Source organism: Typopeltis vanoorti, chromosome 12 (genome assembly GCF_054136105.1).
Source record: "Typopeltis vanoorti isolate ZY-2024b chromosome 12, IOZ_Tvanoo_1.0, whole genome shotgun sequence".
In the NCBI taxonomy this organism is placed as follows: Eukaryota; Metazoa; Arthropoda; class Arachnida; order Uropygi; family Thelyphonidae; genus Typopeltis; species Typopeltis vanoorti.
This window is the reverse complement of record NC_143560.1, coordinates 97,270,144-97,292,285: the sequence shown is the minus strand read 5'-3', so window position 1 is coordinate 97,292,285 and position 22,142 is coordinate 97,270,144. Positions and strand designations below refer to the sequence as shown.

General features: G+C 35.3%; 1 protein-coding gene across 4 annotated transcripts in view; it reads right to left on the bottom strand.

Moving 5' to 3' along the window:
- LOC150101039 (uncharacterized) overlaps nt 1-22,142 on the bottom strand; it is a 592,625-nt gene that overhangs the window by 100,190 nt on the left and 470,293 nt on the right. For all 4 annotated transcript variants that reach the window (XM_090401634.1, XM_090401633.1, XM_090401632.1 and 1 more), the window contains exon 22: nt 8,491-8,809. In XM_090401634.1, coding sequence (XP_090257760.1) covers nt 8,491-8,809 — 319 coding nt within the window. The remainder of the gene's footprint in view (nt 1-8,490; nt 8,810-22,142) is intronic.

Sequence of the window (22,142 nt, the reverse complement as noted above, 5' to 3'; positions counted from 1 at the left end):
AAACAACTGTGGAGGGAATTTAAGGAGAAAGGTGACCTGCAGGCACATGAACGGTATAAAGCGCAGGCCAGAAGGGTAACAAGTGTGGTACGAAAAGCAAAAGCGGATAACGAAAGAACATTAGCCATGCAGACTAAAGAGAATCCCAAACAGTTTTTTCGATATATAGCAAGTAAAAGAAAAAACGTATACGGCAGGTTGATTTTAAAGAATGCCGATGGTAGGGAGGTAACTGAATCAGTTGATATAATAGAATTACTTAATGAGCCCTTTGCAAGAGTATATCATCCAGATGGTGACATTGCAGAAATGGAAGAACCAGCAGTTTATACAGGAATTGTGGTGAATGAAGTTGAGGTGAATAGTCTATTACAAAACCTCATAGTCAATTCATCTGTGGGATTCAATGGTATACCAGCTCGTGTCGTACGTGAAGCGGCTAAAGAATTGTCAGGGCCTTTGACCATTTTGTTTAATTTGAGTCTTGGGTCTGGGTTAGTCCCAAGGGGGTGGAAAGAGGGGAAAATAGTTCCACTGCATAAAGGCGGTTCCGAGACTGCTGTTGAAAATTACTGGCTGATCAGCATATCAGGAATTGTTGTCAAGGTCTTGGAGAAAATAGTCAAGAGGAAAATACAAGATTAGATAGATGAAAATGGGATACTGTATGGGGGACAACATGGTTTTGTGAAGGGCAGATCATGCCTCAGTAACTTGCTCATGTTCTATAACACAGTGACGGCTGAACTGGATAAAGGTAACGGGTTTACAGTGATTCTACTGGACCTTGCTAAAGCCTTGGATAGGATACCACATGGAATTCTAATCAGGAAATTGCAGCATATGAGAATGGATATAGGGTTGGTGAGATGGATAGGAGGGTGGTTGATGGAGAGATATCAGAGAGTGGTTTATTCAGGAGTAGAGTCCAAAAGATGGCCTGTGACTAGTGGTGGGAGCAGGGTTCTGTTCTTGGACTACTACTTTTCAATTTGTTCATTAACGATATAGGAAAGGATCTAAGAGGAAGTGTTCACTTGTTTGCTGATGATGCAAAGTTGGGTAGAGCAATAGTGAGTGCTCAGGATGTCAAAATTTTGCAGGATGATTTGGATAGTTTGGAGGACTGGGCTAAGGAGACTGGATGTCAATTTAATGTGGAAAAATGTAAGGTTTTGCATTTTGGGGTGAAAAGATTAGCAGCAGTATATCACATTGGTGGAACTGTACTCCAGGAGATTGACGAGGCCAGGGATTTAGGAGTGTTGGTAGATAGGGAGTTGAAGTTTAGGGGACACATTGCAAAAGTGGCTAAATCAGCTCATCAAATCACTTGGTTGCTGAAAAACACTTTAACGAGCAGAGACAAACAGGTTATTTTTTCTCTGTATAGAGCCTTGATAAGACCCCATCTAGATTACTGTGCCCAGATATGGGCACCAGGGTATCTTCTTGATGGGGAGGGGGTGGAGAGGATCCAGAGACGAGTGACCAAGATGATAGCAGGTCTGTGGAATGAACCTTATGAGAACAGGTTGAAGATTTGTGGGTTGCAAAAATTGGTTGATAGGAAGAAAAGGGGTGATATGATTGAGATATTCAAAGTGCTGAAGGTTTCTATAAGATTAATTCAGAAGATATTTTTGAGAAGAGGACTGGTAGTGGGAGGACTAGGGGCCATCCATGGAAGCTTGGTAAGAGTGTGGTTACGGAAGGTGTTAGAGCTAGGTTTTTTACTCGGAGACTTGTAAATGAGTTCAAGATGAAGTATGATAGATATCGTATGAATGTTGAATAGTTGTTCTTGTCATGATGTTGGGCCTCCCTTGATGAGTCTAAGGACTCCTTGGAGCTGCCCTGTAATAATAATAATTGTTTTTTCTACAGAACGGCCTGTTTGTCCAAAGTATGTTAGATTGCATTCGCATGGTATCTGGTAAATGTCAACAAATGATAGAGGTGTCAGTTTGTCTTTTATAGATGGCAACAGATGAGAAATTTTGTTGACCAGAAAATATGTGGGAATGAGATGATACTTCTTTAAAATTCTACCAATTGGTTCCGAGATGCCAGAAATATAAGCGATTGGAACCCTGCAGTCTGCTGAAGAATTCTGTGGTGTTGGAACATAAGAGTTCATTATCTGCTGGATTTGATTAGGGTTGTGACCATTAAATTCCATTAACTTTTTAATAGTGAGAAGTTCTTGTTGTAAGCTTGAGGGAGAGAAGCACACCTTATGTGCTCTATTAATTAAAGACTTGATAATACCAATTTTTTGAAAGGTGTAATGAGCAGCCCTTTGATGGATGTATCTGCCACTAAAGGTAGGGTTTCAATAAACACCGGCTGATAAACTACCGGAGGCTGTGCGTGTAAGGTAGATGTCCAAGAATGGTAAACTACCAGCCCCCCCCAAGTTTTTTAATTGGTAAACCACTGACTGCTGTATACTTTGTAATCCAGTCCCTTTGATTGCTTGTTTCTATATATACTGATGATGTAGTGTTATTTTCAGTACGAAATATCTGTACTTTCAATTCATTCAAGTTAATTGCTGTGGTTATCATGTAATTTATTATTTATAATCATGCCACAGGTACCTTTAAAGATTAATCTTCACCTTCTCGCTGTTCAGTTTTGCCTCTTCTAACAACTCTTTTACAACCTCCATCATAGAATACTTCTTGCCTCTCAAATCAACAACCAAGACAATAATTTCCTTCAACTTACCTTTTTGCATAGCATGGCTAATATTGTGAATTTCTGTACCAGGAAACATGATTTTTCATATTTTTCTGTCAAGCGCTCCCCTGATCATTGAGTCTCCATACATTATTTTCTCCTTACTTGTTTGTTCGGTCGGTCTTTATCATTCCTTTGGATCACCTACTTCTTTCTTTTTTCAGCTCCACTTAACTCTTACTACTGCTGTAATTTTTCAATGTTGTGCTTTTCCTATAAAGGATAACATTTAAGCATGCTATTTCTTTATTAATATCCATTCCGTTCTAGTCTATTTCCATGGCAGCACATTCGACATTAATAACATTTTCCATTTTACTGTCGGTATTTGTTGTGTTATCATCACTGAACAGGAGAGTTTGTATTAAGTTTGAAACACTTAATACAAACTCTCCTCCAGTTTCAATTTCTTTCCATGTATTCTTTAATTTTCTCGACGAATACATTTCAAACACACTGCACTGAATAATATCTCTCAAAATCAAATCGCTGGAAAAGTGGTCTTTGCCACCATTGTTCATTGCATTGGTGCTCATGCCTACAATATCACAATAAATATTGCAATCAAAATGTTATAAAATACTATATACTCAAAAAACACAAAAATCTACACCAATACACTCATTTTCTGAGGAAAAAACACAATAAAACAGATAAAAATCACTAATTTTACACGAGTGCTAAATTACATGACTACTCACAATATAAGTTTGAACCATATGCCAATGGAGTGTCTGTTACCCTTACAAACCTGGGGAAGCATGAAGTGTTCAATTGGGTTGTAGCCAATCATATAACTTTTGTAAAGTGATATACTTGTATGTGGAACTACAAGAGTGATCATGAAAAGCTTAGGAGAACAACTGGGAGCTATAGTGTGGAAAGAAGAATTGAGTGGGAAAGATATAGATGGTATGGACATTGATCAAAAACTATTTAACAGCAGCAGTATGTGAGTTTATTCCAAAGGTGAAAAGGCTAAACAAGATAGGAGTAAAATAGATGAATTAAGAGATTAAGCATGAAATATGGAAGATGAAGAAGGCAATGTGGAAAGCAGTACAAGATGAATGTTGATAATAATCAGTTGCATGAAGAGTACAAAAAGCAGGCCAGGAAGGTACCTTGGTTAGTAAAGGCAACAAAAGTGCAGTATGAGAAGAAGTTAGCCAATTAGGCTAAGAAAAAATTCTAGTGAGTTATTTTGATACGTGGCAAGTAGAAGGAAAAACGACTATGGGAGAATGATGCTAGCTGAAAGATTGGTAACCAATATGGAGGATATAGTTGAATTATTTAATGATCAGTTTATCAGTAGATTTCATCCTCATGATGGCAACATCAGGAGAAGCTGGAGTATAGAGTATGTGGAGGAGGAGGGACTGATAGTGAATGAGCAGGAAACATATGAGGAATTAAGTAAACTTGATATTAATAAGGCAATAGAATTTGACAGTATATTGCCACATGTCTTGAGGGAATGCTCTATGGAAAATTGGCACCATTGGCATGTGATAGGCTGGTTGCTCAGTTAATTTGGATTTTATTGGCAGACAACTAAGGCTATAAAACATGATGGCAAAGGTCCCAGGATGGTACTTTTGGCACTCGACCATGGCATTACAAAGAAAAATACCAGTGAGTACTATACTAGTACTTACTGGTATAGTAAAAAGTGAAATAAAACTGAATGTGAGAATTACAGAGGTATTTCCCTACTGAGTGTTCCTGGCAAGATCTATGCAAGTATACTTGAGAAACGGTTGAGAAGATGTGGAAGAAAAGCTTTTTGAAGAACAAGCTAGATTCAGGCCAAATACAGGCTGTCAGGATCAGATCTTCACTTTACGACAAATAGTTGAAAAAGCATGGGTAACAAAGATCTGTATTTAAGTTTTGTCGATTTGGAAAAGGCATATGATAAGGTGCCAAGAGAGAAGCTATTCAATACACTGCAGTTATATGGTGTCACTGGGGCATTATATCAAGCAATACTTAGTCTTTATTTGAGTTGTAAGTCAGCAGTTAGAATTGAAGGAAGTACAGGAAGATGGTTTAATGTGAAATCTGGTGTGAGACAAGGATGTACATTATCCCCTCTGTTATTTATTATCTATATGGATCACATTATGAAGGAAAGTGGTATTAAACATAATATCAAAATTGGAGATGTTAATGTCAGCTCTTTGTTTTATGCGGATGATGTTATTCTTCTAAATAAATCCGCTACAAGTCTGCAAGATTCTCTGACTAAACTGAATAATTGTTGTAATAGATATGGTATGAAGGTCAGCAATAAAAAGACAAAGACAATGAAAATAGGCAGAATCATTGAAAATGTCTCAACTGTGTTGTGAATGGAGAACCAGTGGAACAAGTAAAACATTTCAGTTACTTAGGCACGATTTTTACTGAAGATGGTAAATTAAATATAGAAATAGACAACCGAATCAGCAAAGCTGGTATGGTGGGAAGTCAATTGAATAAATTCATATGGAATAAGAGAGAAATTAGTCGGAACACTAAATTAGCTGTATACAAGACAGTGTTCAAACCAGTTTTAACTTATGGATCTGAGAGCTGGGTCAGAAGTAAAACACTTGACCAAAGACTAGAGACCGCAGATATGAGAGTCCTGAGAAAAATAAGAGGCATGAACAGATGGCATCAATGGCAATATCATATTAAAAATGATAATATTAGGAAAGAACTTGACATTGTCAGCATCCAGGAATGCGTTAGCAGAGCTAATCTCAGGTGGTATGGTCACTTAAATAGAATGGGAGAGGAAAGATTAGCAAAACAAGTGTTCTCTGCCAGGTTGGCAGGAAAACGACCCAGAGGAAGATCAAGATATAGGTGGATTGATACGGTACAAAATGCCTTAGAGGATAGAAATATAAGATCTGATAATGTTGGAGTCTTGACAAGTAACAGACTGATTTGGAGGAAAATTGTAGATAGGAAGTTAGTAATAATGTAATTTTTTCATGTAGTACTGTCATATCCTATACACCCCTTGACGGTACATGTCAGGAATTTGATGATGATAATGATGACAACAGAATCAACAAAGCTGGTATGGTAGGAAGTCAAATGAATAAATTTATATGGAATAAGAGAGAAATTAGTCAGAACACTAAATTAGCTGTATACAAGACAGTGTTCAAATCAGTTTTAACTTATGGATCTGAGAGCTGGGTCAGAAGTAAAACACTTGACCAAAGACTAGAGACTGCAGATATGAGAATCCTGAGAAAGATTAGAGGCATGAACAGATGGCATCAATGGCAATATCATATTAAAAACAAGGATATTAGGAAAGAACTTGACATTGTCAGCATCCAGGAATGCGTTAGCAGAGCTAATCTCAGGTGGTATGGTCACTTAAATAGAATGGGAGAGGAAAGATTAGCAAAACAAGTGTTCTCTGCCAGGTTGGCAGGAAAACCACCCAGAGGAAGACCAAGATATAGATGGATTGATACAGTACAAAGTGCCTTAGACGACAGAAATATAAGATCTGATAATGTTAGAGTCTTGACTCTATTGTTAGAGTAACAGACTGATTTGGAGGAAAATTGTAGATAGGAAGTTAGTAATGATGTAAATTTTTCATGTAGTACTATCATATCCTGTATACCCCTTGAGGCTACATGTCAGGAATTTGATGATGATGATGATGAATAAACAATTATTGTTAAAAATCATCAAATCATTAAAAAAAATCTAACATATAATAATATATAATAAAAACAAAATAATTTTTATAAATTTCATTAATCTTCTTTTCAAATCTTTATTCATCTTCCCTTTCAAAATTTCATGAACTTGATTTTTATTCAGAAACCAAGTCATCACTGACTTGAAATAATAAGCCATCCTCTGTACTAATGCCACATTTTTGAAAAGATTTTATAATAATTTCGAGTTTCAACTCATACCATGAACTCTTTATCCATTTGCACAGCTGTGAAATTGTGGCCTTCTTTCTCTTTCCTGTAGATGTTTTATCAAAATTTGGAGATTGCATCTAATTGACCCATTTTTCTCTCATAAATGCTTTAAATTTCTTGTTTATTTATACATTTAAAGGTTGAAGAATGGAGGTGAGTCCTCCTGGAATTACAGCTATTTTTGTGTTCATTTGGTGAATATCATTCTTAACAGCTTTGGTTTTATTGCATCTAAACTGATCCCATACTAACAAAGTAGGTTTCTGAAGCAGCCAGGACGTCCGGACCAAACCTTTATCCTTTCCCATCCTTTTGCATGAATATGAATGTAAACTCCTTTGGGAAGTTTTTCTTTTAAAAATTAAAAAAATGTAGCAATTTTGCTCCATCTGCACAGCACAATAAAGCAACAGCATAGTGGTTATTTTCGTGACCAGAAATTTTAACAATATTTTTTTTTTACCTTTGGAGTCAACAGTCTTGTTTGAAGGCACATCAAAAAGTCAGAGGCACTTCATCCATATTAGTAATCCATGAAAGTTCAAAATTGTCTTGTTTTTCTAGCATTTATGATGAATCTGTGAAACTCAATAATTTTATTTTCGAATTTGTCTGGCATTTTTTGTGATATTTTTGTTTTTGCATGCATGCATAAATCATTTTTCTTCTAAAGCACCATGATGGCAATCCTGTAAAATCAATGATATTTCTTTGTGTTGTAATTTTGCTCATTGAATAATCATTTTTGTAGATAAGCAGCAACCTGATCTTCTTTCATCCATTATCCAAGTTTTTAATGCATTTTCAATTTTGGGCCATTTTGCCAGGTTTCTGAAGAGATTCTGATTTTCAGAATTTGCTTCCATTAATTGCTGCTCTTGTTTCTTCCAAGTTTGTACCATTTTTTCTGTAGGCAAGGGTCCAAAGTGCTACTTTACTGCCCTATTGCCATTCAAAAAAGAATGGCAATAGGGCAGTAGAGTATGAAATACTAGGGGTAACTGAGTATGAAATGGCAAACTCTATGCTTAAACACAATCGTATAGTTATATCTATGCTTTGTAGAATCCATGGGTTATAAAAAAAATGTAAATATAATAATGTATTAATTACTAGCTTAAATATATGACTGTTAATGACTGTGCAACTATTCAAACTGATCACACATTACCAACAAGTGATGACACACTGTTATTGCACATACATAAAAAAACACATTGGTGTATAAGATGTAGTGTAAGATGCACCGGTTTATAAGATGCATTCGGTTCATAGGATGCATCCAACTTTTCAGATAAATTTTAGGCACAAAAAAAAGTGCATCTTATAAGGCAAAAAAATACGGTAAATGACATTCAAGATTCACTACTTAAATGACAGGATTACATTCCTTAAAATATGAAAAAGTGTTATATTAGCTTGATAAATTTTCCATGTGAACATCAGTGAAAGAGAACACTGATACTGTAAGTATATATTGGAAAGCACAGGAAAGTGATCATGATTATTTCCATATATATATATATATATACGATCTCTTTGTCTTCTGACATAAAAAAGTGGAATGATGGCAGAGGAGCTGAATGTATGATCTATTGCAGAATCTGAATTAGGCATAGACATCCTCTATAGGAAAATAAAAAGAATTAATGAAGTTTTTATCTTTAAATAGCCAATTAATAATCTAATCCTTCCTTAGATTAACTGTGTCAATTTCTTAAAATAATATGCTTTGCCATACTGTTATTTCAAATACTACAGAAAACATACAACTTTCAAGTTTATTCACCTTTCGGGAGGGAAGGAGGAGAACAATTATTATCTTCTGCTATTTCTTTTCTGCTATTTGACACGTCTAGACATGACTGGTTTATGTTAGTTTTGGAAGGGTTATCACCAATTCTTTTATTCTTCTCGCTTATCTCTGTTTTTGTTTCCTCTAATTTATCCCTAGAATGTAGATGATTAAATTCAGGTATTAAATTATTAAGTCTGAAATACTCCTCTTGACAATTTGATATCATCGCTTTGGAAAAGATATCTGATTCTACTTCTTTATCTGAGTCTTCCATTTTATCTGAAATTTCTGATCCAGTGTCATCTATCATCTAGATAAAGAGCAAACAGAAGTGTTAAATTCTGATTATTATTATGTTATTAGTTGAATGAAAAATTTTACACCCATATAATAAATCAGTTATGCTGAGTCAAATTTGATTTCTCCACTTTTTAATAAACCTAAATGTATCCAAAAGTTCTGAAAAAGACAGGGCTCAAATAAACTTTAGTAATAATTGCTATGGTTTGTACTATTTAAAATACAAAATTCCAGAAGAATCATCAGTATTATATTGTCACCTTAATGACAACTCACTGTTAATGTCTGCATTAGTGCTTTGATTAAATGTTGTATTTAACACATGATCCAACAGTGCTGTTTCAAACTCACTCTGCTCAGAGGCCAGTAAAAACTAGGCATGTTTATGTTTATAGAAGTTCATTTTGAAAGTAACACTTGTATATGTGATGTGTATGCTCACATACATAATTATATACATAAAACTGCTTTTGATTGTAATAAAAATCTCTATTATGTAAGAACCTCAAAAAATTTCATTAACTAAACAGGCAAACTAATGTTAATAATAGGAAACTTCAAACTTAGATTTAAAAAACAAACAATAACTGGATTTCTACATAATCTCTGAGAGGAACCAATGGGTATGAAACCATGCTGTCATGGCAGTGGAATTTTAATCAAAGTGCTAGTAAAGGGTAATAGTACATTTACTTTTTTATATATATTTTTTAGTTTTTTTTAATGCAACTTATGCTAGAAGTTACAGGAGTTCTGCATACTAATGATTACTTTTTTTCAACCTGCTTTTAAAGTTTGAAAGTGAAAATATTAATGAAAACTTTCACAACTCTTACTTGACAGTTATGAGTACATTCATTAGAGGTATGTTTTAGTTACCGTATTTGCCGGTGTATAAGACACACTTTTTTCTTTGAAAATAGGTCTGAAAAACAGGGTGCGTCTTATATGCCGATACTCAGTATTTTATTACTTTCATTTCTGGAAATTTTCTCTGTTCAGAGTTAGGCACTTTCTTTCTTGCTTACTTGCGGTGTGTGAGAGCATTCCAGTTATGTAGAATTCAGTGGATGCGCATGTGCTGTCATCGACGATCACAGCTGTTAAATCACAGATATGCCGTTAAATTTTCTCTAAATTTCTTGGCAAATTATGGCTGAAAAACATCGGCATTGCTTACAAGCAATATTACAAGCAATTGTATGCAATATTGCATACAAGCTACGTTGCGTATGCTAAAGAACATGGAAACAGGGCTGCAGAGGCACTTCAGGCCATCCCCAATTGAGAAAATGGTAAGAACTTGGCAGAATCAGGAAGAGGATCTAAAAAAGCAACTCATAGTAAACATAACCTACGAAGCGAAACTACAAAATGGCCAGAACTTGAGGCAGAACTGAATACTTGGATTTTAGACCACAGAAAAGCAGCTTTCAGTGTCTACAAAAATGATTATTCATCAAGTGAAAGCAATAGCCACTAACAGAGGGATCGGCAACTTTACTGGATCAACATCATGGTGTTCAAGATTCATGAAGAGAAATCAGATATGTATGCAGACTAAAACAAAAATATTACAAAAGATGCCAGCTGAATATGAAGAAAATATTATTGAATTTCATTATGTAAATTCATTATAATATTCAGTGGTAAAATTTTTTTCCCTAAAAAAGTGTATAAAAAAGGGGTTGCGTCTTATAGGACAGTGCATCTTATATGCCGGCAAATACGGTATATGAGTGTGTGATGATTTACTCTCTATACATGTAAATTATGTAAGAGAAAATAAAGAATTTAATTAATTTATTTATTCATTTATGCTTATGGCTACATGAAACTGGTAAGTGAAAAGTACAATCATAATTTCAAGAAACAAATGATGAAAATCTTAACATATAAAAGTTCATTACATAAAAGGCACAACCTGCATTCTAAGTCTTTTTTTTTTTTTTTTTAAATAAAGCAAAAGTAACTTGTCATAATCAAGCCAGGGACAATTATCATCCTGCTACCACAAGTATGACAAGCTGAAGGTTCTCACAACACTTCAGAACATAAACGTAGCTGTATCTGAGGTTTAACTAGAGAGCAGTTGTGTCTTGTGTGAGAAAACTTGATCCATTAGAGGAGGCTCATTTCACATTGTATCATAATCTTCTAACATGAGGAGGAGTTCTGCTGATACTATGATGAGGACTATGAGAGTGACTACGAGAATAATGTCTTTGTGGCGAGACGGGACCGTGAACTTCTGTTTCCTCCATAACCACTGCCGCCACCATACCAACTGTATGGTGGCGATAGCTTTCCAACCTGGACCTTGACCAGGCTGGAAAGCTTTGTCAAGATCCAGGCTGGAAAGCCAATTCAAGGCCTTATCCATCACCTTGTGGATGGCCTGTAGGTCATCCACAAGGTGAATTTAATATAAACCACTTATATTTTGTGATGAGAATCTCATCACATTAGAGTGAATATATAAAAAAGAATGGACTACTCTACATGATGTTAGAATTAAATGACAACAAGTCTTACAGAGTGCTTCCATTCTGCTGCTCTCAGGTGCCAGTCATGATGCAATTAGAAAGAATCAGTAGTTTCTTCGTAATAGCATCATGTGACGGGAATTTGGGGAAACTAAAAACATAGCCATTAATACAGCTAAAAATAAACAAACAGCTAAAGGGCAAGTAGTGTAAAGCTCATTTCAATACCACACACTTTTACATCTTTGTAAAAGTGTATAGTAAAGAAAAGGTTAAAGTTTAAAGAGAAAAATTACTAAATAAAAATATATTGAAGTTTAAAAGTAAATTATAACAGCAGCATATAAAACTGCATATAGAGACATACAAAATAAAAAGATTTATGTACAGTGAACAAAAAGTATAAGATATGATGAATAAATCAACCTAAGAATGTTGTGTGTGTGTGTATCCATTTGCACACACACAGGGCTTGAAACATTTTGTGCTGGCTCCATCAGTAAGGCAAATATGTGACTAATCAAGTATCAACTGGTCAATTTACATGTATTTTCTAGCTCAGGGATTCTCAACCTATGGTACGTGTACCACTGGTGGTACTTGAGGCACTGCCAGGTGGTACGAAAGCAGATTTGCTTACTGGTACATCTAATATCTTGATTAAATATAGTGGTACGCCACTGGAAAAGGTTGAGAACCCCCTGCTCTAGCTGATTTATTCATCGTGTCCTACATACATTTTCTACTCAAGGTACACGAATCTTTTTTTATTGTATATGTCTCTATATGAAATTCCATATGCAAATGCCATGATTTAAATTTAAATTTATTTTTATTTAGTAATTTTTCTCTTTAAACCTTCTCTGTGCTATACACTTAAATCCTTGTAATGAACGTTGTGCTCCTTTGCCTTTTGACTATGTTTATTTATAACTACATTAATAACTATGTTCTCTGTTTCCTATTGGTTTCTAATAGTATCATGTGACTGCCCAGAGAATGGCAGAATGGAAGCATCCTGGAACATCTGCCATTCCATTCTAGCATTATTATTATTATTATATTATTATTGAGAGAGGCTATAAATCACTCAGACCAGCTGTCATACATTCCGTTAAATTCATTCACCCTAGATGCACTCATTATCCCTAAAAGCAAACCATTCCACTCTGCGTTGCTCTGTGAAAGAAAAACCTAGCTCTTATCCCTTTCTTGACTGTGACAAACTTAACTTCCATGTGTTCCATATAACAAAAAATTTCATCTGACGATCTCCTATAACATTCATTCAAAAGTTTATATACCTCTATCATGTCACCCCTCTTTCGCCTGTTAACCAGAGTTTGTAATCCACGTACTCGCAATCTGTCATCATGATCTAAATCCCACAATCCTTATATAATCTTTGTAACTGTTCTTTGAACCTGTTCCACAGCTTCTTTATCCCCTTGGAACCTGGGAGACCAAATCTGCACGCAATAAACCACATGCGATCTTATCAAGGCCTTATAAAGAAGCAAAATGACTTCCTTTATCCTTACATGTCAAGGTTCACTTCAACACTGCAATTATCCTCTAAGTCATATTTGCAACTTTTGCTATGTGACATGTGAACTTCAAATTCCTATCCACCATTATGCCAAGATTCCTAGCCTCAACAGTTTCTTGTAGTATAACCCTGCTAATATAATATGCTGCTGGAAATCTCATCACGTCAAAGTGCATAACTTTACACTTATATATATATAAACATCCTTGCCTTGTACTAACGTTAAACTGACAGGCATTTTTGTTTGTCCAAATTTCCAGCCTATGCGAATCATTTTGAGAGTGCTGAATATCAGTAGCATCCCTGATTATCTTTGCATCATCAATAAAAAATTGCCCATCACTCTCCTGTTAGACCCTTCCCAATGTCATTAATATATATATAGACTGAACAGCAATGGTTCAAAGGACTGAACCCTGAAGTATACTACTGGTCACCTTAAATCTGGCAGATTTACACCAATTGTATACCACATTTTGATATCTGTCTGTCAACCATCCTCCTGATCAAAAGTTTATATTCCAAACCCCCATATTCTCCAGTTTAAGCAATAGCCTTTCGCGTGATATCCTGTCAAAGGCAATAGAAAAATCCAACGTTATCATAGTGTATCCATTCCCTTTATCCAACATGGCTGTAACATTGTTATAAAATATGAGCAAATTGCTAAAACATGGAGTAGTAAACCCATGCTGCTCCTTGCAGAATATAGCTTGTTTGTCTACCTTCTGTATACCAGTTCCTACCATCCATTCATCTGTTCACTGGGCATCCACAGATGCCATATAGTCACTCCAATGCTCGGTGATGTGCCACACCAGGCCTCGCCATGTAGACCTGTTCCATGCTTTTCTGGAAGCTTCAACTCTCTGAAGATCAGTGACTCCACACACACACTCAATCCAATCCATCCATCATCATCTCATTGATGGTTTACCCTTCCTCTTTTTCCAGAAACTTTACCTTCTATTACGGTTCTGAAAGTCCTCCTTCCATCCTTTCAATGTGTCAGAAATATTTTAACTATCTTCTGTCAATATCCTTGAGGAGCCTCAAAATTCTACTTATCTTTTCTAACAATCATTAATTTGTTCGCCTTTCAGTATATCGTGCCCTCAACAGCCTTCTGTAACACGACATCTCAAAAGCAGTTATCTGACTTCTTTAGGTTCCAAGTTTCCCATCCATAAGTCGCTATTGGAAAAACAACTGCACCCAAAATCCTCAACTTTGTTCCCATGGAGATAGATCCATCCTTCCAGATTTTAGACAAGTCTTTGACTGTTGTTTTAGCCATTCCTAATCTTCTTCTGATGGCTTCTGAACAGCAATTCTTCACATTAATAATGGATCTTAGGTACTCAAAGTTGCTAACTTCCTCAATTCTTTCTCCATTAAGATACACTTCTTTCTCAAGAGCTTCCCTGTTTGTATTTCCTTTGAGAACATGAGCTTTGTCTTGTGACGATTGAGTTGAAGTCCTCTGTTACTACTGATCTTGTTAACTTTATCAAGAATTTGTCCTAGTTATTTGTCATTAAAGAGGAATACAGTATCATCATCATGCCTCAGATTACTGATCAATCTATTGCCTATCCTAATTCCTGACTTGAGCTCATCCAATGCTTCATGCATGATGTCCTTAATTTTCCTTAATTCGTAATCAACTTCGTACTGCCAAAAAAGAATTAGCTTCTAATATCAATTCTATATCAGTTCTCGAAGAAGACATTTCAGCTGTTCTTAATGAAGAATTATTGGATATTATTCTTTGCTTATCAAAACAATCCTTATCCCGGTCTTATGAGAGAAATTTTCAAAATCTTATGCAATAATACAACTCTTTATATAACAAGCAAAAGAAAAACCTTACCTCTGACAGTACGTCTACAAATAAATGGATTGTAAACATTTCCGATCGCCCATTATCCACCGCTGAAACCAGTGCTTTAGCAAAGGGCCTTGATTTTGCTGTTATTCCTTCATGCATTCCTTATCATGATTTTTTACATAATATAGAAATAGAATGCAATCTATCAGGACTTCCTAGCGAAGATGCCAACAAACTACATTTTGAAGTTGCGACTTCGTTATTCAAAAGCAAATTACCTCCATGCAATTTATCAAATGCTGAAATTAAAGGTCTAACTTTTTTTAAGAAAAGATAATACAATATCCATTTCTAAGGCTGATAAAGGAAAAGCTATTGTAATCTTGAATAAGACTATGAGACAAAAGTATCCAGCCTATTAGAAGACACCACGACCTACCAAGAGATCACACGTAATCCTACTAATTCACAAATTAAACAACTAAAAAAATTACTTGATGAGGTTATAAGTTGGGATCCTAACTACGTGGATAAAATATGCACCTACTTTGGAAGAACTCCTCGTCTTTATGGACTCCCAAAAATCCATAAAGAAGGCTGTCCTGTACGACCTATCGTAAATTGTATTGATTCTCCAACTTATCGGATTGCAAAAGTATTATCTCGTTCTTTAAGTGCTCTCACTGGTCATTCCAGATCCTATATAAAAAACTCAACAGATTTTCTTGAAAAAATCAAGGATATTAAAATTACAGATTCTGAAATATTAGTCAGTTTTGACTTCATTTCTCTGCTCACCAATATCCCATTAACTGACACAGTCAATTCTTTATAAATAAGATTACCCTCCAGATATCGCAAGGATTTTCAAATATGTCAACCACTCAGATTATTTCAGTTGGAAAAACAAAATCTATAAACAAATTGAAGATACTGCCATGGGTAGCCCTCTGTCTGCACCTTTAGCAAACTACTATTTGAAACAATTCGAAGATGCTGTGTTCTCATCCATTCATCCTCAAGCATCTCTTTGGTACCGTTATGTCGATGATGTTTTTGCTGTTTGGCCACACACACTGAAGATGAACCTTCCACTTTTCTACAATGGATAAATAACCTTCATCCACGCATCCAATTCACTATAGAAAAAGAAAACTCTGGTACTTTACCATTTTTGGACATCCTCCTTACTAGAATGTCTTCTGGTACCTTATCTACAAGTGTCTTTCAAAAACCCACATTTACTGGCAGATACATTCACAAAAAGTCTGCGCACCAAATGTCTCAAAAATTTGGCATTCTTAAATCTCTAATTCATAGAGCACATAAAGTTTGCTCTTCCCCAATAATCTTACAACAAGACCTTTACATCATTAAAAAGTTAACGGAATCAAATGATTACAACTCCAATCAAATCCAACAGATATTTGACTCTTATGTTCCAACACCTACAGTTTCTTCAACAGTCTGCAGAGTTCCTATTCCACACATTCCAGGAATCTCAGAACCTATAGGTAGAATTCGGGAAAAAAGCATCAATTGATTCCAACATATATTCCTATCAACAAAATTTCTTCTTTATTACTTTCTACAAAGGATAAACTGTCTTCTCTATCTTTGGCTGGCGTTGACCAAATACCTTGCGAATGCAATGTCTCTTATTTTGGACAAACTGGCCGTTCTTTGGAAAAAAGAATAAAATAACATCAATATTATATTGATAATAACAAACCTCTGAAGTCTGGTCTGGTGCAGCACAGTATTGACTCTGCTCATAGTGTCCAGTGGGATAAAGCAGTTCTCCTCCATAGATGCAGATTCAAATATGAAAGCTTATTCAAAGAAAATTGTGAAACTATCTTACACCAACCGAATTTAAATAGAAATGACTGTATGTCTGTCTCAAAGATCTGGGAGACTTTTATCTTATGTAAAAAAACATTTATCTTAATAAATTAAATTTGTTATTTCTATTATTTCCTAGCATGCAGTAACAACTGTATTTTAATAGGTGATCCACCGAACGTTTTGCTTGTATTCCATTCCTATTACAGACACTGAAGATGTCTACTAATTTTATTACGAAATATCTGTCCTTTTACTAATTAAAGATATCACTGCGGTTTTTACATTTTGCTTTATTATTTAATTACTATGCCACAGGTTCCACTAAAAATCTTTTCATACTCTGATTTAGCTTTCTGCACAATAATTGTAGTTACTTTTCTGGCCCCTGAGCTTTATATATTTCATAACTCCTCTCACTCTTATTCTCTTGATATTCTTTCCTCATCATCTTGTTCTTGTGGATCTCTTGCTTAATAAGGTTGCACATCCATTTCGCTGCCAACCTATTTATTCATCAAATATTAAGGATACATTCAGATACTGCTTCATTTAAGTAATTTTTCAAAGATTCCCATGCATTACTGACGTTTTCCAGATTCAGTAACTGATACCATATGACCAAAGATAATATTTTCCTAAGTTGATCATAATTTCTATCTTTGTAGTTCAACATGGTAACTACAACATTTGTAGTTCAAAATGGTCCATTTTGTGTGTGTGTGTGTGTGTGTGTGTGCGTGTGTGTGTGTGTGCGCGCGCGCACGCATTCACTCTGATGATGTGATGAGATACTCATTATGAAATACAAGTGATTTTCATTAAATTCTTTATTTTTTCTTAGGTAACTTAGTGTACAGTGAATTAACCATATCTATAAATAATGTGAGTATTAACAATCAAATCAGTATGTGATATGAAAATTTTTGGAACCTTGTCAATATTACCTTATTCCATAAATTAAATATCAAAATTATTTTCAGTTTCCTCAAACTCAAATGATAACTTCATTTTTCTCGGGACTCTTCTTTCCTTTGCCTTTTCAAGTGGCAAAGAAAATTTGTAGTTGATAAGGACTGCAGTTGGGAAAAATGGCCTCTGGAGCATCAATTAAAAAAAGAAAAGATAACAGATGTAAAAGACATATGCATTATGGAACAGATTATTTTTCTGAACAAAATAATTAAACAATTATAAGCTGGGTGGAAACACAATACTCGGTAAGGATAAAGTACACAAATGTGCGATGACCACGTTGATTTTTACAATTTACAAGTGTCTGAAAAGTTCTCGGCATAACAATAAAAAAACGAATTTATAATTTCAAAATTATTTTTATTTTTCAACATAATCTCCCTTAAGACTAATACATTTATTCCAACGATGCTCCAGTGCCATTATTCTGTCCCTGTAGTGGTTCTCAGAAAGGTCTGCAAAATACCCTTCTACAGCTGCAATCACCTCTTGATTCAAAGAAAAAATGTTGACCATCGAAGAAGTTAGTTTTGGAAAGAGACAGAAGTGAGGGAGCCAAATCTGAGGAAAAAAGGTGGACGTTCCAACAATTCATAGTGCAGATCCCATAATTTTCCCATTGCCGAAATACCTTTGTGGACAGGTGCATTGTCCTGATGAAAGATGATTTTTTCCCTTCTGCAAACTAGGTCTTTTCTCATGAATTTTTTTGTATAGTCTGGTTAAAAGATCGAAATAATATTCCCCGTTATTGTTTTACTCTTTTCAAGATAATTAATAAACAAAATGCCTTTAGCATCCCGATGCCATGACCTTTCCTGTTGATGGAACTGACTTTGTCTTCTTTGGCACTGAACAACTGGCTTCTGTCCACAGTTTTGACTGCTGTTTGGATTCTGGTGTGTAATGGTGAATCCAAGTCTCATCCATAGTAATAAATTGATGCACAAAATCAGTTTTATTCTTGTTAAAATGATTCAAGCACTGTTTCATGCAAGTGCATTTTTGATCTGTTGTGAGCAAGTGCGGCACCCATCTTGCACAAAGCTTTTTCATTTGCAATTCTTCATGCAATATATATCTTACATGTTCTTTTGAAACGCCAATAGTCTCAGCAATTTCACGCACTTTGACTTGGCGGTCATCCAATACCATACTGTTCACTTGATCAATGATTTCTGGTGCTATTACACTTTTTAGACGTCCTTCACGTGGATCATCTTTAAGGCTGGTACAGCAACGTTTAAACTCAGCAGCCCATTTCTTAATTGTCAAAAATGAAGCAGAAGTGTGCCCATAAACTTTTATGAACTTCGAATGAATTTCGTTTGGCGTTAAACCTTCTTTTACAAAGAATTTTATCAATGCGCAATACTCAATTTTATCCATTTTGAGGGATACAGACAACACTTATGCTTCAGACAGTTGTATAAAGCAAATTATTTGATTGAATGACTTGCAATTTCACATGGATGCTTATGACAGATGTAGCAACTTAGAAAAAAAAAAAATCTTTCCGATAGTGTTGCCATCCATGGTCGAGGCTGAGAACTTTTCAGACCACCCTCGTAAATCTATAAGTGCACTAGTTTTGCTTTATTTCAAGAACAGATCAACAGAAGATATATCACTATCTGCTATTAGTACAGCCATTAGCTCTCTTCAAGATTAACTCTCACCAATTCTGAATCCTCTTTAGTCTATACTCTCTAATATACTGGATAAATCTGCCCATAAAGAACTTCTAAAAATAAAGGAGAAACACATCAAGAAATATAACAAACCTAGTAGATCCGTTTCTCAGCTGCAGAGTCAGCTGATTCTAGTTGTCACAACCCTTTATGTAAAAAAGGCTTAAAGGAACAGGCATTAGCGTCCTTAGCAATGGCCATAACTTTATGGTATCATCACATCAAGTTCCGTCCTTAGACTTTATGCTGTATACAGAACATGATATCTGCAATTTGTCTCCTAATATTGATAACAATATTAGGCTTGATGTAGCTTACATCCTTTCTCAAGTTTTGCTGTCTCTCTAACAGCCAACTCCTGGTGCTCAAAAAATTATGTAAAGACAGTAGCATAATAATCACTAGAGCTGATAAGGATAATGCTCTTGTGGCCATCAATGCTAGTGAATATAATTATAAAATGAATGTGTTGCTCAGAGACCACGCTACTTACAAACTGCTAAATTATGAACCCGCCAATTCTCAAAAGAAAACTTTTAAATGACTACTAAAAAATATCACACCTTGGCCTCCTGAAATAGTTGAAAAACTCAAACTGTTTAGCACCCTCCCCCACTGGATATATAGATCATCAAAAATTCATAAACCTAATAACCCTCTGTCCCATAGTAGATGTTACTGACTTCCCATTTTTTAAGTTAGCCAAACAGTTAGCCAAAGCATTAACTCCACTTAATGGTCACTCTTCATCTTATATAAAAAAAATTCCACTCTTTTTAAATCTTTAATCCAAAATTTAGTTTTAAAGAATAAAGATATTCATGGTGAGCTTTGATATTATCTCTCTTTTTACCAATATCTCTCTTTCGGAAATGTAAAATTTAATGAAAAATGTTTTCCACCCTAATATCAATGATCTTTTCAATTTAACCATCCATTCTGGTTAATTCCCTTGAAAAGATACCATTTATAAGCAGATTGAATACAGCCATGGGCTCTCCCCTCTAACCAATTTCCATATGGGGCATTTTGAAAAAACATGCTCCTGATACTGCTATTCTCAAACTTTCTACCATGGTTAAGATAAATTGATGATGTGTTCTCTATTTGGCTACATGGTTCAGACACATTAGATCCCTTTCTTCTCCCTCTCAACAGCCAGCACCCCAGAATCTAGTTCACTATAGAAAAAAAATAATAATAGCCTGCCTTTTCTAGATACTCTAATCACACATCTTTCCAACACTTTGCAGGAAATCCTCCCATACAGGTAGATGCATACACAAACTCACCCCCCCCCCTTCTCAACAATATGGTGTCATCCAACCCTTGTCAAAAGAGCTTCCAACCTCTATTCTACCAGGCTTCCCTTACAGTTGAACTCTCATTAATTTGCCAGACCTTCTTGTCCAATGGTTACAATGCCAAAAAGATCAACAAATTAATTGCTCCTCACATCCCTCTCTACATGCACACTTTAATAATGCCATCATTATTCCTTATATCTGGGACACCTCAGAAAAAATAGCCAGAACTCTGAAAAAGTACAATCACTACACTGCATTTTAACTTCATCTAAAGTTGGCTGTCCTCATCTGCTCTCCCAGGGATCTTCTACATCTGGGTGGATGTTAGCAGATCTTCCAGATCAAACTGGAAGATCTGCTAACATCCACCCAGAAGAACGTAAGAAACATATCTGTTGTCATAAGTATGGTAGGTCAGGTCTAGCTGAAGCTACCTTGGATAACTTGCACAGAAACAAATGGGAACATACTACTAAGCTTCACCACAGCAAATAAAAACTTGAAAGAGTTGAAAATCAGCAGCAGATTGAAAAAAACCAACCAGATTTTTATAATTATGGCTGTGTTAAACTTCCCAAGATTTGGGAAACTTTAATTCTTAGGTCTCCCAGCCAACAGCAATGTTGAAGGGGCACCTTCTACATGCACCTTCGTACTTGTAGGAGTTTAAGCTTTTAGCCTAATTTTTTCCACATACTGTTTTGTGCATTTTTGTGTGTGTTTCTACAATTTATATATTGTTTTCCTTACAATGTCTCAGTATGTGATGAAATATAGGAGCAATTAAACTTGCACTTAATTATTTATATGTGCTCATTTCATTTTATTCATTCCATGAAACCTAATAATGACTTTAAACCAGCATGTTAAGTCTAAATAGTTGATGGTATGAGGGTGGTCTGAAAAGTTCTCTGCTTCGATCATAGATGGCAAGGCTATCGGCAAGATTTTTTTTTTATAAGTTGGTACATCTGTCATAAGCATCCATGTGAAATTGCAAGTCATTCTATCAAGTAGTTTGCTTTATACAGCTGTCTGAAGCAAAAGTGTTTTCTGTATCCCTTGAAATGGATAAAATTAGTATCGTGCGGTTATAAAATTCTTTGTAAAAGAAGGTTTAACACAAAGAAATTCATTCAAAGTTCCTAAACGTTTATGGGCACACTTCCTTTGTTTTCAACAATTAAGAAGTGGGCTTCCAAGTGTAGACATAGCCGTACCAGCCTTGATGATGATACACGTGAAGGATGTCCAAAAAGTGTAACAACACCAGAAATCATTGATCAAGTGCACGATATGGTATTGGATGACCGGCAAGTCAAAGTGCATGATATTGCTGCAATTATAGGCATTTCAAAAAACATGTAGGATATATTTTTAATGAAGACTTGCATACAAAAAAGCTTTGCATAAGATTGGTGCTGCGCTTGCTCACAACAGATCAAAAAGGCACTCACATGAAAATCTCTGAACAGTGCTTGAAGCGTTTTAACAAGAATAAAACTGATTTTGTGCTTCAATTTATTACTATGGATGATTCACAATTACACACCAGAATCCAAACAGCAGTCAAAACAGTGGACAGAAGCCAGTTCTATCAGCAACAAAAGTCATGGCATCAGTGTTTTGGCATGCTAAAGGCATTTTGATTATTAATTA